At 55.5% G+C, this 18,490-nt stretch overlaps 2 protein-coding genes across 10 annotated transcripts in view; one reads left to right on the top strand and one right to left on the bottom strand.

Moving 5' to 3' along the window:
- Positions 1 to 806: 806 nt before the first annotated feature.
- On the top strand, positions 807 to 9,035 carry CD74 (CD74 molecule). Of its 2 annotated transcripts, XM_084886320.1 has the most exons (9): positions 807 to 1,102; positions 4,249 to 4,421; positions 4,609 to 4,688; positions 5,196 to 5,258; positions 5,991 to 6,086; positions 6,405 to 6,492; positions 7,404 to 7,595; positions 8,099 to 8,161; positions 8,446 to 9,035. In XM_084886320.1, the coding sequence occupies exons 1-9, from the start codon at positions 1,026 to 1,028 to the stop codon at positions 8,454 to 8,456; spliced, it is 843 nt and encodes a 280-aa protein (XP_084742446.1). In that variant the 5' UTR covers positions 807 to 1,025; the 3' UTR covers positions 8,457 to 9,035. The 2 variants fall into 2 exon arrangements, with proteins under 2 accessions (XP_084742446.1, XP_084742447.1); XM_084886321.1 differs by lacking the exon at positions 7,404 to 7,595 and having other exon boundaries at positions 809 to 1,102.
- A 138-nt stretch (positions 9,036 to 9,173) lies between these two features.
- Positions 9,174 to 18,490, bottom strand: part of TCOF1 (treacle ribosome biogenesis factor 1) — a 33,703-nt gene continuing 24,386 nt past the window's right edge. For 3 of the 8 annotated variants that reach the window (XM_084886312.1, XM_084886311.1, XM_084886308.1), the window contains 8 exons: positions 17,323 to 17,436; positions 16,772 to 17,018; positions 16,257 to 16,339; positions 15,495 to 15,675; positions 13,145 to 13,636; positions 11,945 to 12,042; positions 11,242 to 11,285; positions 9,174 to 10,576 (listed from right to left, as the gene is read on the bottom strand). In XM_084886312.1, coding sequence (XP_084742438.1) covers positions 11,259 to 11,285; positions 11,945 to 12,042; positions 13,145 to 13,636; positions 15,495 to 15,675; positions 16,257 to 16,339; positions 16,772 to 17,018; positions 17,323 to 17,436 — 1,242 coding nt within the window. In that variant the 3' untranslated portion in view covers positions 9,174 to 10,576; positions 11,242 to 11,258. Of the gene's footprint in view, positions 10,577 to 11,241; positions 11,286 to 11,944; positions 12,043 to 13,144; positions 13,637 to 15,494; positions 15,676 to 16,256; positions 16,340 to 16,771; positions 17,019 to 17,322; positions 17,437 to 18,490 lie in introns of those variants that run through there. The other 5 variants (XM_084886314.1, XM_084886313.1, XM_084886310.1 and 2 more) reach the window with 4 other exon arrangements.

Below are 18,490 nucleotides of genomic sequence, written 5' to 3' on the forward strand. Positions count from 1 at the left end.
TTCTAACTCTCTATCCCTCTCCCTTCCTCTCTGTAAAAAATCAATAAAATATATTTACAAACAAACAAACATTGTATACAAGCCACAGATAAGAAATAAAACCTTGCCAACACAGTTAAATCTCCCTTGGGTACCCTTTCCCAGTTCCTACTCCTTTCCCCCTCTCCTGAATTTGAACCACACAATGTGAGCCTTAGGAGGAGAAGGGAAGAGTGGTTAAAAACAAGGGCTTCACCAATTCCTAAAGGCATAATCCTGGGCAAGCACATAGCCTTTCAAAACCTCCATGTCTCTATTTGCAATGGAGATGATAAACAGTCCTCAAAGGGTCACTATAAAATTTAAATGGGAACAAAGCATGTAAACCAATTAGCACAGGGCCTGGCACAAAGGTGGGCTTAGTACGGAGTGGCAAGTATTAGTACCAGAGACTTAAACCATAGACTCAGGTTCATAGACTTGAGTTAGAAGAGAGCAGAAGGAACACTAAATCCAACTTTCCTTCCCTGTTTTGAGATAACATAACTGAGGCCAGAGAGATGGAGAGGGACTTGTCTAAGCGTACGGAGGGCGAGCAGCTTCTTTCTGCATCCACATAGCAAAGGGTGAGGAGGAGAGACAAACAAAGGTATTTTCTGCTTCAAAATGATTTCTTATCTAGAGAGTGAGAGATTTCTGGAAACATTCAAAGAGCCTTCTGAATCTGAAGGTCTGCCCAGAAACAAGTGATGAGAGCACTGGACAGCCAATAACAGCACGCCGGCCTTTCTACCTGCCTTGGAAGCTCCCCCTCTCTATCCTGCTCCATCAAAGGCAGCTTTGCCCAAGTCAGGGTATTTCCAGTTTTGTGGCTTTCACTTCCACTCTACCAGGTGGCCTCCTGTGGACCAATCAGATTTCTCCTCAGCCCCAACTTTAAGAGGTGAGCCGGGGGTTCAGGGTCTCAGACACACAGGCAGCGAGGAGCAGCAGCAGCAGCAGCAGCAGGAGCAGCAAGCGGCTTGGGTTAGACCAGAGGCACAACCATGGAAGACCAGCGCGACCTCATCTCCAACCATGAGCAGCTGCCCATGCTGGGCCAGCGTCCTGGAGCCCAGGAGAGGTATGTGTGAGCCGTAGGAGAGCTGCACCGGGAAGGAGCCCTAGCCCGGAGTCCTGGGAGGCATAGTTAGGCTCTAACTCTAACAATACCTGGGTGGTTTTGAGCAAGTCTCTGGTCTGCCCTGGACTTTGGTTCTCCCTTCTGTGAAACGAGGGAGCTCCTGTAGTGCCTAGCTTTTAACTTTATGTCATGTATGTCTCTTCTGAAAACCAGAAAAGAGCTCTGGACTTTCTCCCTAGAGTTTCACACATTGTCAGAGGCTTGATGGAACGCCCTGGAGCTGGGCCATGAACTCTAGGTTAGAAATCTTGGACCAGATTTTGAAAGTGTTATAGATCGTAGATGGGGGGACAAAGTTTCTAAAAGATTGGTAGAACAGCTCATCATAGAGGAGTTCCCTCCTACTAACCAGGGATGGGCATGTGTGTTCGTATCAAGAGTAGATGGAGACATCGGCCATCACAGGAGGGATTGAGATGTTAGAGGAGGCCAAAAAAGGGCAAGGGGAGCTCTGGCTGAATTTCTAGAAGGTGCTGAGGGTTGATGTGGATCGTGTTCTGCCTGTGCCCCTCTCCCTTGCATCAAGGGCACCCCCACGCTCCAAGATGGTCTCACCCATGTGTTTGTCTGAACAAAGGGGGGTGGCTAGAGTGCAATTACCGAATGTCCCCTGCTCTCCCCGATGTCCAAAAATTAATTTGTGAATTACTGGGACTTACAGCTAGATCTGATGTCAGCTGTTGCCAGGCAGAGAGGGGTTTGAGAGAGACACTCAGAGAAGTCACGAGGATCTGCATTCTGGGGCACAGGGAACCACATACAGACCATGATCGCAGTGGTCTGTGAAAAATCCTGGGGAGGCTGGGAGGGCCAGCCAGCTCTCCCGTGATGGCTGGATTCTGTCCCAGGTTCTGTACTGTCACATGTGACTTGGATAAATCACTGCTTCTTTCTGGGTCTCAGTAATAGTGATGACAATGGTTATGATAATAGTTCCCAATCACTGTGTATTTGTTACCAGTTCTCAGCCATTGCTAGTAATTATGGACACATAATAAATGCTAAACTCAATCCTAATTCTCACAGAAACCCTGAGTCATATACTCTTATTCTCATTTTTACATGAGAAAATTAAAGCTCATCTTGGTAAGTGACTTACCTAAGTTATCTTAGCTAGTGAATACTGGAGTCAGAATTTGAACCCAGGACCAGTCTGGTTTCAAAATTTGAGCTGACTACCATCTGTAAGTACAATTTGCAGAGCAGGGCGGTAGGACATGTCTGGCTCAGACCACCCAGTGAGCTGCAGACCTAGTATGGGCTCCAGGGTGCCCCTCCTCCCCCTTCTCAAATCCTGTTTTTCCTTGTAGTTCAGTTACTGCTTCTAAAAAACCCCGTGGGCTCAGGTCCAGACTTGAGCCAGTTTCAGACCCTTTGGTGAACACTTCTGCCTGGCAACATCTGAATAATCGTTCCTGCTAGTTCTGATTGGCTCTCAGAACTTGAACCAATTACTTTGTTATTGAATGAGGCAGTGGAAAGGAGGAAGTGAAGAGGGGTGATGAGTTGGCCCTGGTCCAGAACCCAGGGGACAGGCATTCAAGATGTATAAAGAGGAAGGAAGCCAGATATTAAAGTTAGCTATTAACTCCCTTGAGAATAGCCAGTCAGTGTTACCAGTGGAGTGCTATGTGCTAGCAATGGAGGCGAGAGCTTTATCCTCAGGATCTTATTTAATATACCACCCTTTGAGTAGAAGTCCGTACCGCAACTTACTTAAGATTATGTGGTCTCATCTTCAATATATATAACTCTCTAGGTTCTTGGGCCTCATAGGAAACAGGTTCAGGGAAGGGAAGGGCTTTTCCTGAGTTCACATGGTCAGAGGCAGAGCTGGGACTGGGCTGGGGTGGGCGAGGGGAGTGGGCAGGTAGATAATGAGCTGGAGACCGTGATCCCAGGCAAGCCCCAGGCCTGGGTGGGCTTTCCACCGTCTTTAGAGGCTTGGAAAGGCCAAGAATGGGATTTGTTTCCCTCCTGTCTGGTCTCCTCCTTTCCCACACAGGATTTTTATTTTCTCCTTCTAAGATAACAATCCCTTGGGCTTGGCCCTCGCCCAGAAAGTGCAGAGGGCTGGCCAGCAGGAAGCCAGTGAGAATGAGCTGTGTCTGTGGAGCCTCCTAAATCTCCTTGCTGGTTGCTGGAGTAAATAGGGTCCAGTCTCATCCTGACAGAGTCCAATGGGGTGAGGTTGGAACAACAGGCCGGGAACGCTCGTGGTCCCGGGGCAGGATCCTTACACCCTCTACGCCCCCATACTGTAACGTATGCATGTGCCCCCAAACTGCATCCAAGGCAATAGCTGCTAGGGTTCCCTGAGGTCTGGCCACCTCCCTGTGCGGCTAGCCAGTCCCGAGAACATGAGAAATTCCTCCAGGTCACCCAGCTTAGGCACCATACTCCTGCAGAAATCCCTTCTGAGTGGACATTACCATTTGAAAAACTTCTATGCCCCCACTCAGCTCTCCAAAAACTACCGAAGCCCAGAAAGCTGAAGTGAGAGGTACCCACGTGACAGGCCCAGAGAACAGCAAAGACTTGCTCAGACACAGAGTCTGGGCCAGTGGGGGTGGTGCCTGGCCCAGCTCCAGCCCGACACTGTCCAATGCCCCCAACCTACTCTTAAAATGGCAAGGCCTCACTTCTCTTTTTCAGGTGGGCCTGCAAGCTCTGCTGTCTGCTCTCACTTCCTTCCCTTTTCTGATTTTAATGCAGGGGCTGGGCGGGTAGAATGGTAACTCATTGCCCCCTGCAGAGGGACCCTAGGGGATTGAGCTGAGAGAGGACAAGGCACTTGTCCTTGGCTCTTCCCCACTCAGCCGGGACCCAGGGGCAGCTCCAGCGTTTCAATTTGGAGGGCCAGCGATGGTTGGGAGTAGGGGCTGCGGAATGTCTTTAAGCTGCATGTCCATAGGCACTTGTTCGTGTGTGTGTGTGTGTGTGTGTGTGTGTGTGTGTGTGTTAGGGGTGGCTGGAGGTGGGTGGGCTGATGGAAACGGGGGGACATATTCCCCCATCCCCAGCCAGTCCTCAGGGAAGCCACCTCCATGGACTCTCCTGTGACGTATCCTCCCTCCCCCCAACAGCAAGTGCAACCGCGGAGCCCTGTACACTGGCTTCTCTGTCCTGGTGGCTCTGCTCCTGGCTGGTCAGGCCGCCACTGCCTACTTCCTGTACCAGCAGCAGGGCCGGCTGGACAAGCTGACGGTCACCTCGCAGAACCTGCAGCTGGAGAACATGCGCATGAAGCTTCCCAAGTGTGCGTGCCTCACCTCCGTCCTGACCCCCACCCCACCCCCACCCCCACCGTTCCTCACCTCAGAGCCCCATTCCTGCACTTGGCCGAGCCCCTCCTCATCTGGGTCTGAGATCTTGGGCCCCCGACCTGAGTACCCTCTTCCCTGGGCACCAGGGCCACACTCATGCTGTACCTCCTGACCCCACAGCTGCCAAGCCTGTGAGCAAGATGCGGGTGGCCACCCCCATGCTGATGCGGGCGATGCCCATGGAAGACTTGTTCCAGGGGGTAAGGACCACTGCAGGGCAGTGCAAGGGGACAATGCTATCTAGCCTGGATGGAGGGCAAGGGGCCAAGGGATGGGAGAAGAGCTGACCCAGGAAAAGCCCAGCTGGGGGAGGACAGGGCCACCTCTGGAAGAGGAGGAATCCCAGGGCTGGAGGCCATTCCTGACACGAGGGCCTGCTCTCTAGTTTACAAGGTGCTGCTCATGCTCCATCGCATCTCACAGTCCCTTCCTATTCTCAAAGGCCTTATGTATGGATAATGTTGCTATTCACAAAATGACCTGCTGTCCACAAAGCCCTGGGTGGGAAAGCGTATGCAGGTTTGACCAACAAGGACGCTGAGGCAGACAGGTGAAGTGACTTGCACAAGCTCTCGCATCTGGAGGTGGCAGAGACGGCCTGCAGAGCATCTGGGACTCTAGGCTTTTACCCAGGCCCCAGCCGCTGCCTCCGTGCCAGGGCCTGTCCTCTGCGGGCCAGTTGCTGATACCCCTCACTCCTCCCACAGCCCATGCAGAACGCCACCAAGGAAGGCAACACCACAATGGACCATGTGATGCACCTGCTCCAGGTGAGTGGGTCCCGGTTGGTAGCCCTGCCTGCCCACACAAGCCCCTGGCAGGGCCACCCTGCAAGGCCCGCACCTTGCCTGGCTCAAAGCAGACATTCAATATGGGCTCACCCAGTTAGTGAAGGAATGCAAGAGTGGCCCTTAACTTTGTGTGTATTCCAGTCCCGCCACTACCCCACCTTTTTTGAGTGTTTGAGATGGAGAGACCGAGGCACCCACTTTTTCCCTCTCAAGTTTTTACTGCATGTCTACTCTGTGCCAAGCACTGTGCAAGGCTCTGGGCCCACAAGGGGGAGCAATCAGACCCAGGTCCCCGTCTCATGGGGATCCCAGGTTAGCATGGGAAGCAGGCAAGTGACCAGGTGACGAGGGACATGCAGGCGGCTTTGTGAGGAAAGGTACAGAGGACCCAACCTAGCTGAGGGTGGGGCTCACAAAGTCTTCCTGGAAGAGGTAGACCTGAAAGGTGAGTAGGCATCTGCAGGAGTAGAATGGTTTCTGGTGTAACTGGTCCTGGAGTCTGGGTCTCCCACCTTCCAGCCTTGGGGTCTTGTACCCGTGCAGATAGACTGCCTTTACTGTCTCCTCCCCCTCCCTCCCCCCCACCCCAGCTCCATCATGGCTGCGGTCCAGAGTCCAAGCTCGCTGCAGCTTGGGCCCACCGCTCAGAATAGAAGACCAGGGGAACATGGGTTGCATATTTAACCTTACTTCCTGCCTGCTACCTTGCAGAGGGCCGACCCCCTGAAGGTATACCCACAGATGAAAGGGAGTTTCCCAGAGAACCTGAAGCACCTCAGGAACACCATGGAGGGCCTGGACTGGAAGGTCAGCAGGCTTCCCTGCACGGGCGCCCTCTCCTAGGGCAGGGCTGGGAAGAGGTGAGGTGGAGGGGGGCTGGGGAGGCCATTCTCAGGAAACTGAAGGAGGCTTATCAGCACTTAGAAAGCCACCAACACGGAAAAGCACTTGGAGTTGGGTAACCAACCTGACCAAGTCCCCTGGTTCTCTAAGGGGGAACTAGGATGCAGCTGGACCATGGGGTGCAGGGGCCCTGCCTGGCCCTACGTGTCTCTGCCCTGAGGGGCAAAGCCAGGCAGGGTAGGAGGGCTACTGATCCTGACCCTCTGTCTCTGTCCCCTTTAGGTCTTTGAGAGCTGGATGCATCAGTGGCTCTTGTTTGAAATGAGCAAGAACTCGCTGGAGGAGAAGCCCACTGCAGGTCCACCAAAAGGTACAGGGAGTTGGGAGCCTTGGGTGCTAGGGTCCTTGAGACCTCTCTCAGAGCTCTCCCAGAGCTAAAGTTAGAGCCTAGTGCACTCCCTGATGCGACTGGACTCTCCCAGCCTCTCAACTATCACTCCTGTCTCTCCTGCCTGCTCCTCTGGGCTTGGCTGCCCCCCTGGCCCCCATCCTGATCTGAGGGCCCAGAGTACAGAGGTCTTGCTTGTGGAGGATGGCTCTGGGCAAGTGGGCCTGGAGCAGAAACCACCTGAAACATCCCAGGAGTCACTGCAATGACCTTCCCACCCCTCAGAGGTCACAAAGACAGCGGATGCCCGACAAGAGAAACTTTTTTCCACCTATGGACAATGTACACCAGGATTTTCAGCTCTAAAGCCTTGAAGAATGTCATGTTTAATCCTGGTCATAATCTGTCCTGCAGCATTGGGCATTTCTTCCCTCTGGGCTTCAGTTTAGGAAGTAGAAAATCAGGGTCCACCCCTGTGGGCCTCAGATTTTTTCATCACATTCATAGAAGGCACTAGATGCTATCTCGACCAACTCCTAGCTTATGTTTGAATCCTTTCTACAACATCCACAAACAAACCCCCAGTAACAGAAGCTCAGACTTACCAAGGCGTCCATTGCTTTTCCTTAGAAATCAGGATCATGGGTGAAATTACAAGCTTTAATAGGCATGGAGTGTTGGAAGAAATCATCAAACTTTAAAATTCACTTCCTCTTTGATTTTGGACCTTGTTGGTCCAGTCCTCAGTTTTCCCATCTGTGCAATGGGTAGAGAGAGTACAGCCACTTGGGCAGAAGGCATTAGGCCCACAGCAGTGGTATGTGGATCTGTTCTACTGAGACCCTGGCTCAGAGTCTGCTCACTCACTGTCTTCACCGTGCCTGTCGCTTCAGTACCGACCAAATGCCTGGAAGAGGCCAGCCGCGTCCCCGCCATCCACCCGGGCATGTTCAAGCCCCAGTGCGACGAGAACGGCAACTATATGCCGCTCCAGTGCTTTGGGAGCATCGGCTACTGCTGGTGCGTCTTCCCCAATGGCACCGAGATCCCCCACACCAGAAGCCGTGGGCGCCATAGCTGCAGTGGTAAGCAGTGGCCACTGTGCCAACGAGTGTCAAAGGAGCAGGAAGGACTAGGAAGGCGGAGGGCCAACAGGCCCCTCCTGGCACACATGTGGCCAGGACACTCAAGGTGTAAGCCCCCGGGGGGCAGCCACTCAGCCATGCATGCACCCACCGCTTTGTCCACCTACATCCCTGTGCACTCCTCATCTGTTTGTCCATCTATCATTTCTCTCCTTACATACACTCATCTTACTCATTCGTCCGAGCTTTTCATTGTGCACTATCCTCTGTGCATCCGGAAGTCCTACAGACCCACCCATTTCATCTCATCACCCCCTTCCTGGCCTTTCTCTCAACTCCCCAACTACACCTCACTGCCGCCATCCAGCACGCATCCTCCCAGGCAGCACCTGCTCTCCAGGACCGGCCTGTGCCCAGGATGGGAAGAAATAACCCCAGGCCCCTCACCAGTGGGTGCAGTAGCTGAACTTCACGTAACAAATGTCCTTGCTGCTCCTTTGCAGAACCACTGGACATGGAGGATCTGTCATCTGGGCTGGGCGTGACCAAGCAGGATCTGGCCCAAGGTAAGGGCCCCTCCAGTGGGGACCCAGTCCCCAGTTGGGCCAACTCCCTCATGGGTGGATGTCCAGCACAGCATGACCGTGGCCCATTCTCCAGAACCCTCCCTGAGACGTCTACATCAGAGATGAGGAACAGTGCTGTGGTTGTCTATATCACAGTCAGTGCTTGTACCTGAGCAGGGGGCATGGGAGGGTTCAGAGTCCTTCATTGCTCTGAGACCCCAGGATGCTGGGAAGGGGCAGGGACAACGGTGACTCCAAGCCTAACCTGCTGCTTGTCTCTCTAGCCACCATGTGAGGACAGCAATCGAAGATACCAGCACCCAGTCAGCCTTGTATGGCCACAGCTTCCTCGCTCTCTCCTGTCCCCCAAACCTAGCCACATAGTCCTCCCCTTACATGCCCTGCTCCCGCCGTCTCCCACCCTGCACCTCATTATGTGAGACCCTGCCACCTGGTTCTCCATCATCCTTGGACAGAAATCACACCAGACAGCACAGATTAACAATACAGGAGGGCCCTGCTGCCCAAGCCCACACCCACCAGCAGACACACAAGGCCCAAGGAGCTGGACCATGAGCTAGGCTGACCCCCAATTCTGACACCACAGCAGCCCCCAGCATGGAGCTCCAAGACCTAGACCCATGGACAAGGAGAGAAGGTGCAGGAGAGGGGACGGCACTTCTCCCCTTTGGCTTTAGCCTTGGCTTTCCAGCCTAGGTAACTGAGGCACAAGCCACCCTTTCCCTCTCCCCAGAACCAGCCCCTCCACCACAGCCTCCCCCCTCCCCCCTGCCAAAGCTCAGTTCCTCCGCGCAGCAAGCTTGCCATCAGCCCTTAGCAACATGGCTCCGAATAAAAGGTAGTAAGTAGAACACTTTCGGTTCCTGGCTGTTCTATTGGGACCTGGTTCACTGGCTGAAGATCTTGACTCCAATGGTCTGGGTGGGCGGAAGCAACCTGGGAGCCCACACACAGATGCCTGGGGGGCCAGGCAGGGCCCAGACACACTTGGTTTCCATGTTTAACCAGAGGCACACTCTCCTTCAAAAGAAAGAAGGCTCTTGCCCAAAGTTCTTTAAGCCCAGCTCCTCTTGGTTCAGCTTCCATCTCCTCACACCCCTTATCATTGCTACACCAAGAAATCAAATGCAACCACACAAGGACCCCCGCAGCCGCAGAAGCTCCTGTTGCCAAATTTCTTGACTTTCGAGAGGAGGCCAAAATCAAAATGTTCTGGGTAAAGTCTCCATTTCAACGAAGCCCACCAGGATTCCTAGACCAACACACTTGCGGGGAGTGAGAAGCTTTGAGGGCCTGTCCAAGGGCCACCCAGATAAGGGTATAGCTGGATGCTAACCTGTCTCCAAGACCTCCCAGCTCAGGGCTGACTGTTTCTGCCCGGCCCCTCGCTGTCTCTGGCAGGAGGCTAAACACCAGGGAGGAAAATCTCCTGACCAGCTGCTCACTGCCCTGGGCCCCGGGAAGTGGGCCTTTGCACTGCTGGCCATCAAGTCCTGGAGACGTCACCTGACATGTCTTTCGAGTTCATCTACTCCTTGTCTTCCTTATTGCAGAACCTTTGTTACCTGGATACAAGGGCAACTCGGTCCTAGCTGGTTTTCTGTTCCTACTGTGCCCACCCCAGCCATTCTCCACCAGGTACCTCAAAAGGGCCTGCCCACAATTCCAGTCCTAACTGAACTTCAAAAGTTGGCGTAGAAAGCCCCCTTCCATCTCTTGCCTTCTGGGTATTTGTCTGGCCTACCCCAGCACCTGGCAACCAACCATGGCCATGCTTGCGCTCTCTCTTAGCTATGCCACCTCCTCCAGGAAGCCTTCCCCCACCAGTTTAGTACCAGGTACTTCACTGAGGCAAACTGTCTCAGCACAGCATCTCAGAACCTCGACATGTAGTCAACAAACCCTCCAAGTGTCAGCCAGACTCCCAAGAATAAGTCAATTGCAAATTGTTTGCCCCAGGTGCACTGGAACTTGCACCTTTCCTTCAAGTCTTTTATTTTCCGAGTTCTTACAAAAACACAAAACAGGAAAAAAGTGACAAAAGGAGGACAAACCCTCAGTGTTAGCCAGGGACCAGGGCGTGGAAGGAGCGGCAGGCTGGGCCTCGCTGGGTCTGCAGGGGGAAGGGTGGAAGGTCCTGAGGTCTCTGGGCATGTTGGGTCCGAGGAGGGAGGGGCATGTCACTTAAAAATATATTTATATATATATATACACACACACACATATATATATATACTGTACACATCTATACGAAGTGTCCTGTGTCAGGATGGAAGTCAGGCACGGGTCAGCGAGTGGAGGGCTCGGAACTGGGCACACTCCCTCCTCCTCCTCGGACCAACCTCTGCAGGGCTTGTGGGCTGAGCCAGCACCGACACTGCGGTTGGCCATCTTCTGGGGAGGAAGGGGAAATTAAAAATTCATTCCAACCCAGGGGGAAGGACACACATGAGACAGAAATTTCCTGACTTTTTTCTACTTCAAGGAGAATCAAATCAGCTCAAACCCTGGCATCTAGATGCAGGGGGGCAGGCATTAACTACGGCGGACACTAGCACTGGCCACGCCCCGGGAAGTCTAACTTCCCTTATGCCTGCTATCCGCCGGGCAGGCACGCACAGCAGATGTGGGCCTGCTGGGCCTGCTCAGCGGGGGCACGTTACCCCTTCCCCACCGCCGGAAGCACAGGCCCATCGAATGGCTCCTCTCGGGGAAACCACCTTCTTTCCCGTGAGCAAATGCCCTCAAGTTACTGATTACAAGGGAAAGGATCTGGCCTGCAGGGAGGGAGAGGAGCTCAAGCCTTACCCTCATCCACAAAGAGGCGCCACCCCAGGGCCCATCTCCTAGGCCATGTGCAGTGTCTGCACCCAGGGAGCACCGGGTGCCGGCCACTGACCGTGAGTGACCACCTTTCTCCACCCCCTGCCTGTGGGGCCCACTTCCCAGGCCCTGCCTGGCTCCTGGGGACAACGGCAATGCTGGAGTTCCCCTTGCAGCCCCCCTCCTCTCTCCAGGGATCAGATGCTTAGCAAGGGTCCCTGGGCCAGGAAATGTACCTGATGTCTTGTGCTCTTCAGACAGTCTGCTGCTCTGTCTTCTTCTGTGAGAAAAGAAGGTGAGAGACTCATGTACTTGACGGTCTCCTCACCCATGCTGCCCCCACCAGGAGAGCATGAGGGCTGCCGCCTGAGGATCCTTCTACCCCCCGGAACAGATGCTGGGTGCACAGGGATTCCTGAGAACAGGGACGGTGCCCCACACACTCTCAAGGAAGGAGCCCAGCACTGTGCGGCACAGATGTTCAGCTTCTCTGAACACAGCCAAGGCCTGGGGCCAGTGAGGCATCTGTACAGGTGCCGAGTCCCCACACCCCCAGCCTTCACCACCCATGAAGCAGACGTGTGAGTGTTTCTGTGGAGGGGTCTCTGCCAGCTGGGGCACATCTCGGGGGACACTTCCTCTCCCACCTGGGACCTCTAACAGCCTCCTGTGCCTGGGGCTTCCTTCCTTCACCCGCCACAAGGACAACCTTCTACCTCAGACAGGGCAGAGGTCACTTCCACGACTTTTACACAGACCTGTCCCTCCTCTAGAGTCACAACTCACCCCCGCATACTCCCCGCCCATGGAAGTGGGGCAGGGCCCTGGTCTGGCTCCCACCCCGTCGCCTGCCATGCACAGGATGGGGCTCATCACATCCCCCCTGGGGCCGAGGTTAGGTCCCTCCTCTGGCCTGGAGCCCCCAGGAACGCACTTTACCTTTTTCTTCTTTTTCTTCTTTGTTGGTGAGTCAGGGTCTTTGGTTGAGGCCTTTTTGTCTTTCTTCTTCTTTTCCTTTTTTTCCTTGACTTTTTTTTCTAAGGGAAGAAAGTAAACTTCCTAAATAACAGATGTTAGATTTAAATCTTGGGACCAATGTTGGGAGACACGCAGGGCAGGTCTCCAGGGATCCTAGGAGTCCCTCCTCCCGATGTTGGGTCCCCAGCTCTCCCCACACCCTGGGGAGCCATGAAAACAGGCCTTCAGGCCTGTGACCACCTGCCCTGGCCTCATAATTTCTGCCCCACCTATGGAACACCTGGAGTATTACTATTTTTCTTTATCTCACTTTTACACATTTACTTAAGACTAGCAGCCCGATGCATGAAATTCGTGCAATAGTAGGCCTTCCTTCCCCCAGCTGCTGGCATTGGCTTCCCTCTGGCACCTGGGACTCAGGCTTCCCTCACAGCCCCGGCTTCGTCCAGAAGGACGACTGGTCTAATTAGTGTATCAGTTTTTATTATTATAGACTAGAGGTCCAGTGCACGAAATTAATGCTCGGGGGTGGGGTCTGTGTCCCTCAGCTCGGCCTGCACCCTCTCCAATCTGGGACTTCCCTCTCACAATCCAGGACTGCTGGCCTCTAACCACTCACATGCCTGCCTGCCTGATTGCTCCTAACTGCTCTCCCCTGCTGGTCTAAAAACCCCGTACAGCCTCTGCCTCAGCCCCGCCACTGCCACCGTGGCTTTGTCTGGAAGAACGTCTGGTCTATCTAGTCTAATTAGCATATCACGCTTTTATTAATATAGATATTCTATGGAAAGTGGGAATGCAGTATCACCTATTACACAGGGTTAAATGAGGTCCCTCCACATGCAGTCCTGCACAGAGCTCACAGGGGCAGCTGTACCTCTGCGGGGAGCTGTGGTCTAGAAGCGTGGACTGAGAAGCCTGAAGCTGAAGATGCACTGAGCACTGTGGGGAGCAGGCCCCTCTAGGAGCACTGGGTCTCTCTGCCAGTGGGCCCAGGTGCTCTGGGGACATTTTGTCAATAGCTGCCCCCATGACCCTGGACAAACCATCTTCACCCTCCCCCTTCTGTGCTGGCTGAGGGCCCGTCCCGCCCGTGTGGTGACAGTCAGCCCTCAGCACAGGGTGGGGGAAGCGCACTCCAGGCTGTGGATGGCCACTTACTCTTATCAGATTTTTTCTTCTCCTTGTTCTTCGGGTTGGCTTGGCCTCTGCCCTCAACCATCACCATCTCTGGCTCCCCTTCTGGCTTGTCCTTCTCTTTGCTGCCACCACTTGCTGTGTCTCTCTTAGATTTCCCCTGGGTAGTACTGGGGGCCTTTTCTGAGGAGACAGCACCCTCCCCGCCTCCCCCGGCCGCCAGCTTCTTCTTCTTCTTGCTCTTGGGGGCCCTGGCTGCGGCCTGCTCTCCCGACAGCTTCCGCTTGTGGCTCTTCTTGCTGCCCTCCTTGTCGGAGCCCGCAGCCTTCTTCCTCTCCTGCTCCAGCAGCTCCGCCAGGACCTTCACCACCGAGGCCTGGACCTGGGCCTCGCTTAGGGGCCAGGGCTCACTCAGGAGCCGCCGGGCGATGTCGCTGTGCAGGGCCAGCGTCGAGGCTTCGGGGCTCCCGGCCCCCTTCCCGGGCTTCTGAGGTGTGGTGCTGGCCCCTCTTCGGCCTGTGGGGAGAGGACGTGTGACAGGGACCTGCGGGACCGGGAAACGGACCTCTCACGGTACAAGAGCCAGAGGGTCCGAGGTCATTCTGCCCCCACTGGTAGGTAGCTCACATCTTCCTCCCACCTTCAACCTTAGAGCTCTTTTCTGTCTCCTAACTCTGAAATCTCAAATGCAGGCTGGGAACAGACCAGAAAGCCAGAATCTTAGTGAAAGGCCTGAGATCTATCAACACAATGAAAGTCAGACACTGAGTCCAGAGCCCGGAGGCAGGAGACTGAGCTCTGGGTCTGTCTCCCACTGACTGGCTGTGTGGCCCTGCTCCTCCCAGTCTGTTTCGTGTTTGTAAAATGAGGGGTCGGGTGAACAGTGAGGTCCTGTATTCTGAACTGTAGATTCACATAAATTTGACGGCTGTGAACCCGTTCATCTCACGCCCCTCTGTTCACAGTGGGTCGCCCCCTCCTGTCCAGGACCCGGGGCTTGGGGGTGACGGGTGTGGTGTGACCACGTGGCAGTTGATCAGCAGGTTAACAGCCTGCCAGTGACTTCTAGAGCAGCCTTTGTTTAGAATTTTCCACGCCTCTGCTCTCCTTTGATAACTGTGCTGACATGTGTGAAAATGCAAACCTCCACAGCCCCTCTAAAATGTCGGCTGTCGGCCCGTTCCCAGAGAGATCGCTGAGGAAGGAAGTGAGCAACAGCTGCTCTGCTCCCCGGTCTGTGGGACATCAGCCCTGCCCCTGCCTCTCTCCCCCCTCCCCACCCCCAACTTCCAGGTGATGGCAGGTCTGGACCCGGTTCTGAGCCTCATAGGCACAGCCTCCTACATGCTGGGCTCAGGGGTATTCAGCGGCGGGGCTGCTCCATGGGGCGTGCAGTGGGCCCCAGGGCGGGGCCTGAAGCGGCTCTGGGTGTAGAGCAGTGCACCAGTGAGTGTCCAGGACAGACAGAGGCCCAATGCTTAGCAAAGGCACCAGTTGGTGGAGGGGAAACTGAGGAGGGCTCAGTTGGCCATGGCAGCCTCTTTCCCTGCAGCCCACTTCCCGGTTCTCTGTTTACCAACACCCAGAACACCGAGGCTGGGGACCCTTTAAGCTGTCCCAGGTGCACCCATCTGAGATCCCTGTCCCTCAGCTCTGGCAGAGTTGGGGGTGGCACGTGACTACTTTCTACGTGTGCCATACCTTGACACCGACTGGGTGCATCGACCCTACCCCACCTGGTTAGGACAGAGGCCCTTCTGAGGCTTTAGAGTAGGGGTGTCGAACTCAATCAGAGAAGGGGCCAAAATCTAAAATCCAGCCTAAATCGCGGGCTGAATGGTTTACTGAACAGTCATAAACTGACAATGTCATAAACTGACAGCGGAGTGCAGTGATGACAGCACGGTGCGGGCCACATTACAAGGCCTGGCGAGCTGGATTTGGCCCGCGGGCCTTGTGTTTGACACATGTGCTTTAGAGTGTCAGCCCACTGCCCGGGGTCTTCGCCATGTGCTAGAGACGTCCCCAAATGCGGCCCCTGCCTTTCATTTGGGCTCCCAGACTCCCAAACCCACACCATGAGCCATTTGTTAGAAAGAAAAGTCAACTGGGTCGGCCACAGAGGGCCCAGCCCCATACTCCACAAGCCACGGCACACCTCCTCTACGACAGGCGGCCTGCCAGGTGCGCCAGCAGCCACAGGGTTGATGACCAAAGGAGTCAGGCCCCTGGGCATGACCCCTACCCTTCGATGAGCACCAGGCCTGGAGAGACAGGACCACGCTGGTGAGACCGCTTCTGAGGGAGGGAAAGAAGGAGGCCACTGCCTGGCCCTCCCTGTCCTGCTGTGTCCCTCCTGCTGCCCTGGACTCACCTGTTTTAGGGGACGTGGTGCCTAGTGCTTGTGGGGGCTCCACTTTCCGCTTGCCATCCAGGGCATCTTTGGTGGCCGAAGCAGAGGAAACCGAGGGGTTGGGGTCTGGCTTGGGAGTGGCCTTTGCAGCCTGGGAATTGGCTGGAGTCAGCCCAGGGGGCACATGACCTGAGAGGAGAGACTGAAGAAGCCCAGTGTGAAAGGGGCTGGGACCCCATCCCAGTCCCGGGAGCATGGCCTGCTGAGAAGGAAGCAGCCCAGGGGACCCCAAGATTGGGTCAGACCTACTGGGCTGGTAGTGGGGATGTAGCCCTTTGTGTGTACTTCCTGTGCTATTTTAATTAATACATATCTCAAGCAGGCACATTTAAAAAGGAAACTTATTACTGATGCAAATGGAAAATCACTAGCGTCTGCCATGTGCAGATGATAACCTTAAAATAATCCCATCGGTTAAAGAACGTTTTTATCTGGGAATCACCCAACATCAAGGTGGGCCCTTTCTGTCAGCTCCTCAGCCTTCATGCTGACATGGGCTTTGGGGGAAACATCCTAGTTCCACGGCAGGGCCCTGCCCAGGGTCCCTGGGAAGAGGAGGGCCCAGCCTGGGGCTCCTGGCCTAGGACCCCGATGCTGCCATGGGCTTTGGGGGAAACATCCTAGTTCCACGGCAGGGCCCTGCCCAGGGTCCCTGGGAAGAGGAGGGCCCAGCCTGGGGCTCCTGGCCTAGGACCCCGATGCTGCCAGCCCCCCTGCTGTTACCTGGGAAGGCTCTACCACCTCATCCTCGCTGGACTCTGCTGGGGTTTCCTCCACCAAGGTCTCACTCCCCGCGGGCACTGGGCCTGTAGAGAAGTACAGGTATCCTGTTGGGAGCCTCAGGTACGCCCCCTGCCAGCTGGGCAGGGCAGCCTTTCAGGGGGGCGCCTGGGATGGCCAGGTCCGCCTCACCCTCCCATCCGTGTTCAAGGCATTCCAGGCGAGACACCTGAATGCTAAGCATTCCCAGTCTAGTTGCTGACTTTGGGATTGTGGTAAGGGTCAGGTATGGTCAGAAAGTCGGAAATGGTCAAATAGCAGCATCAGGGGATCTTTGACAGAGTTTGGACCAACTTTCTCAAGGGGCTCCACAGAAAGGGAAACTGAGGCACAGCATGGGATGACTAGGCAAAGGTGGCAGAACCAGTGGATACAGAGCCACGGCCTGAGCCTCGCGCTCCACAAAGCCACTGCTCCCCTCCTCCAGGCCCCCCAGCCTCTCCCGCCCCAGTCCTCACCCAGCCTGTGGGCCAGCAGGGCTGCCTGGGGCCTCTTCGCGTCCTCCTCGCTCCCTGAAGAGCTGCTGCTGCTGCCGTCGCTATCACCTGAGGTCCCAGAGGCCTTGGCTTTGGGGCGTCCCAAGGGAGGGACGGTGGCCTGCTGGACTGCAGGAGCCTTGGGCTTTCTGACCTGGTTGGTCACGCCTGCTTTCACGGGGGAGCTCTTGGGACTTGCCACAGGGAGTGAGTGTAGGGCACCGTCGATCTAATTTGGAGAAAGGAGAGAGTAGGAGAAAAGTTAGGGGAAATGAAACCTGATCTTACCGAGCACCTCAGCTAAGGGCCAGGCACCGTGCTGGTTGTGCACAGGCCTCATTCAATCCTCCCACAGCTCTCAGTTGGGCAGCCCTGGTCCGGGAGGCAGGCGAGTGTGTGCTCCGGTCACAGAGTAGGTGGGTGATGATGCCAGGACTTGAGTCCCTGCCTGGGCCTCCCTTCTACCCTCTGTGGTCTTTGATTACTATCCGCTCCAGGGTAGGGCCTGGACCCCTGGGGGTTCCCCAGCTCACCTTACTTGAAGACAGGGTTCTGGCAGCAGGAGGCTGGGCCTCACTGGCTTTCTGGGCAAGGACCTTCAGGGCCGCCTGGGTCAGCGGGAGGTTAGCCAGGCTCCTCTTTGTCACCTGTGGACAGCCAAAGGCAGCCCTGAGACTCCGGGCTCTCAGGTGCCATCTCTGCCATACCCTGAGCAGACCCCATCTTGCTAGGATGGGAGGGGGCCTGTATCTACAAGGAGCCATGGGACTGGAGTAGGGACTGAAGGGTGGTCCAAGGGGCCATGCCACTGCCCGGGCAGGAAATAGTGCCAGGCTTTGGGTTCTGAGCTAATCACATCATTCTCAGAGGGTCCAAGAACACTCTCAGCCCCTACCAGTCAATCTGAGCTCCACTGGGGACAAGTCTCTAGTCTGGTGGCTGGAACAGCCTCCCCAACAATCTCCCTCGTGCCACTCCTGCTTCCCACACCCACCAGCAACTAGGGAGAGAGAACGAAGAGAACGGCGGTGACTCCTCCGGCAGCCATGCAGACCTCACTTCACAGGACTTCCTCAGCTCCGACCTCCAGGCACCTCCCCAGAGGGTCCCTGCAGCTGGGTTCCTGCCTGGAGCGGACCCAGCTCGCTGGCCTGGCTGCTCCTCCTGCTTCCACATCACCTCCTCAGGAGGCCATCCCTGCCCGTCCTTTCTAAAGCAGCTCATCCCATCATTCTCGGCACTATTGTTTCCTGCGAAGCACCCACCAGTTCCTGAGAACTCTATTTTTGGTTTCCTTTGTTAGTGGCTGCCACCCCACTCACTTGGGAACTCCCCAGGGCAGGCACTTCTTGTTCTGCTGCATCCCCCCTGCCCCCCCCCCCCCCCCCCCCCCCGCCTGGCAGGCAGATACTCAGCACCACCTGCTGGTCAAATGGCCAAATGGATGCAGTGACCACAGCCCCGACACCCAGCTGTGATGAGCCCTCTGAGCTGGGGTGCCCAACTCCTGCTCCAGCCTCCCCCACCTTCTCCTGTCCTCTCAGAAAGGAAGATGAGGAAACGGAAAAACCCACAGAGCCATGCCTGGGAGCCCGGAGACCTGCGCTCTGGCCCTGCCCCATCGCCAGAACAGTGAGCATTAGCTCCACTGCCCACACTTAGATCCAGGCAAGGACCAAACAAAAACGCACGGAAAACGGT

Source organism: Pipistrellus hanaki, assembly GCF_964339955.1.
Source record: "Pipistrellus hanaki genome assembly, chromosome: 5".
Lineage (NCBI taxonomy): Eukaryota > Metazoa > Chordata > Mammalia > Chiroptera > Vespertilionidae > Pipistrellus > Pipistrellus hanaki.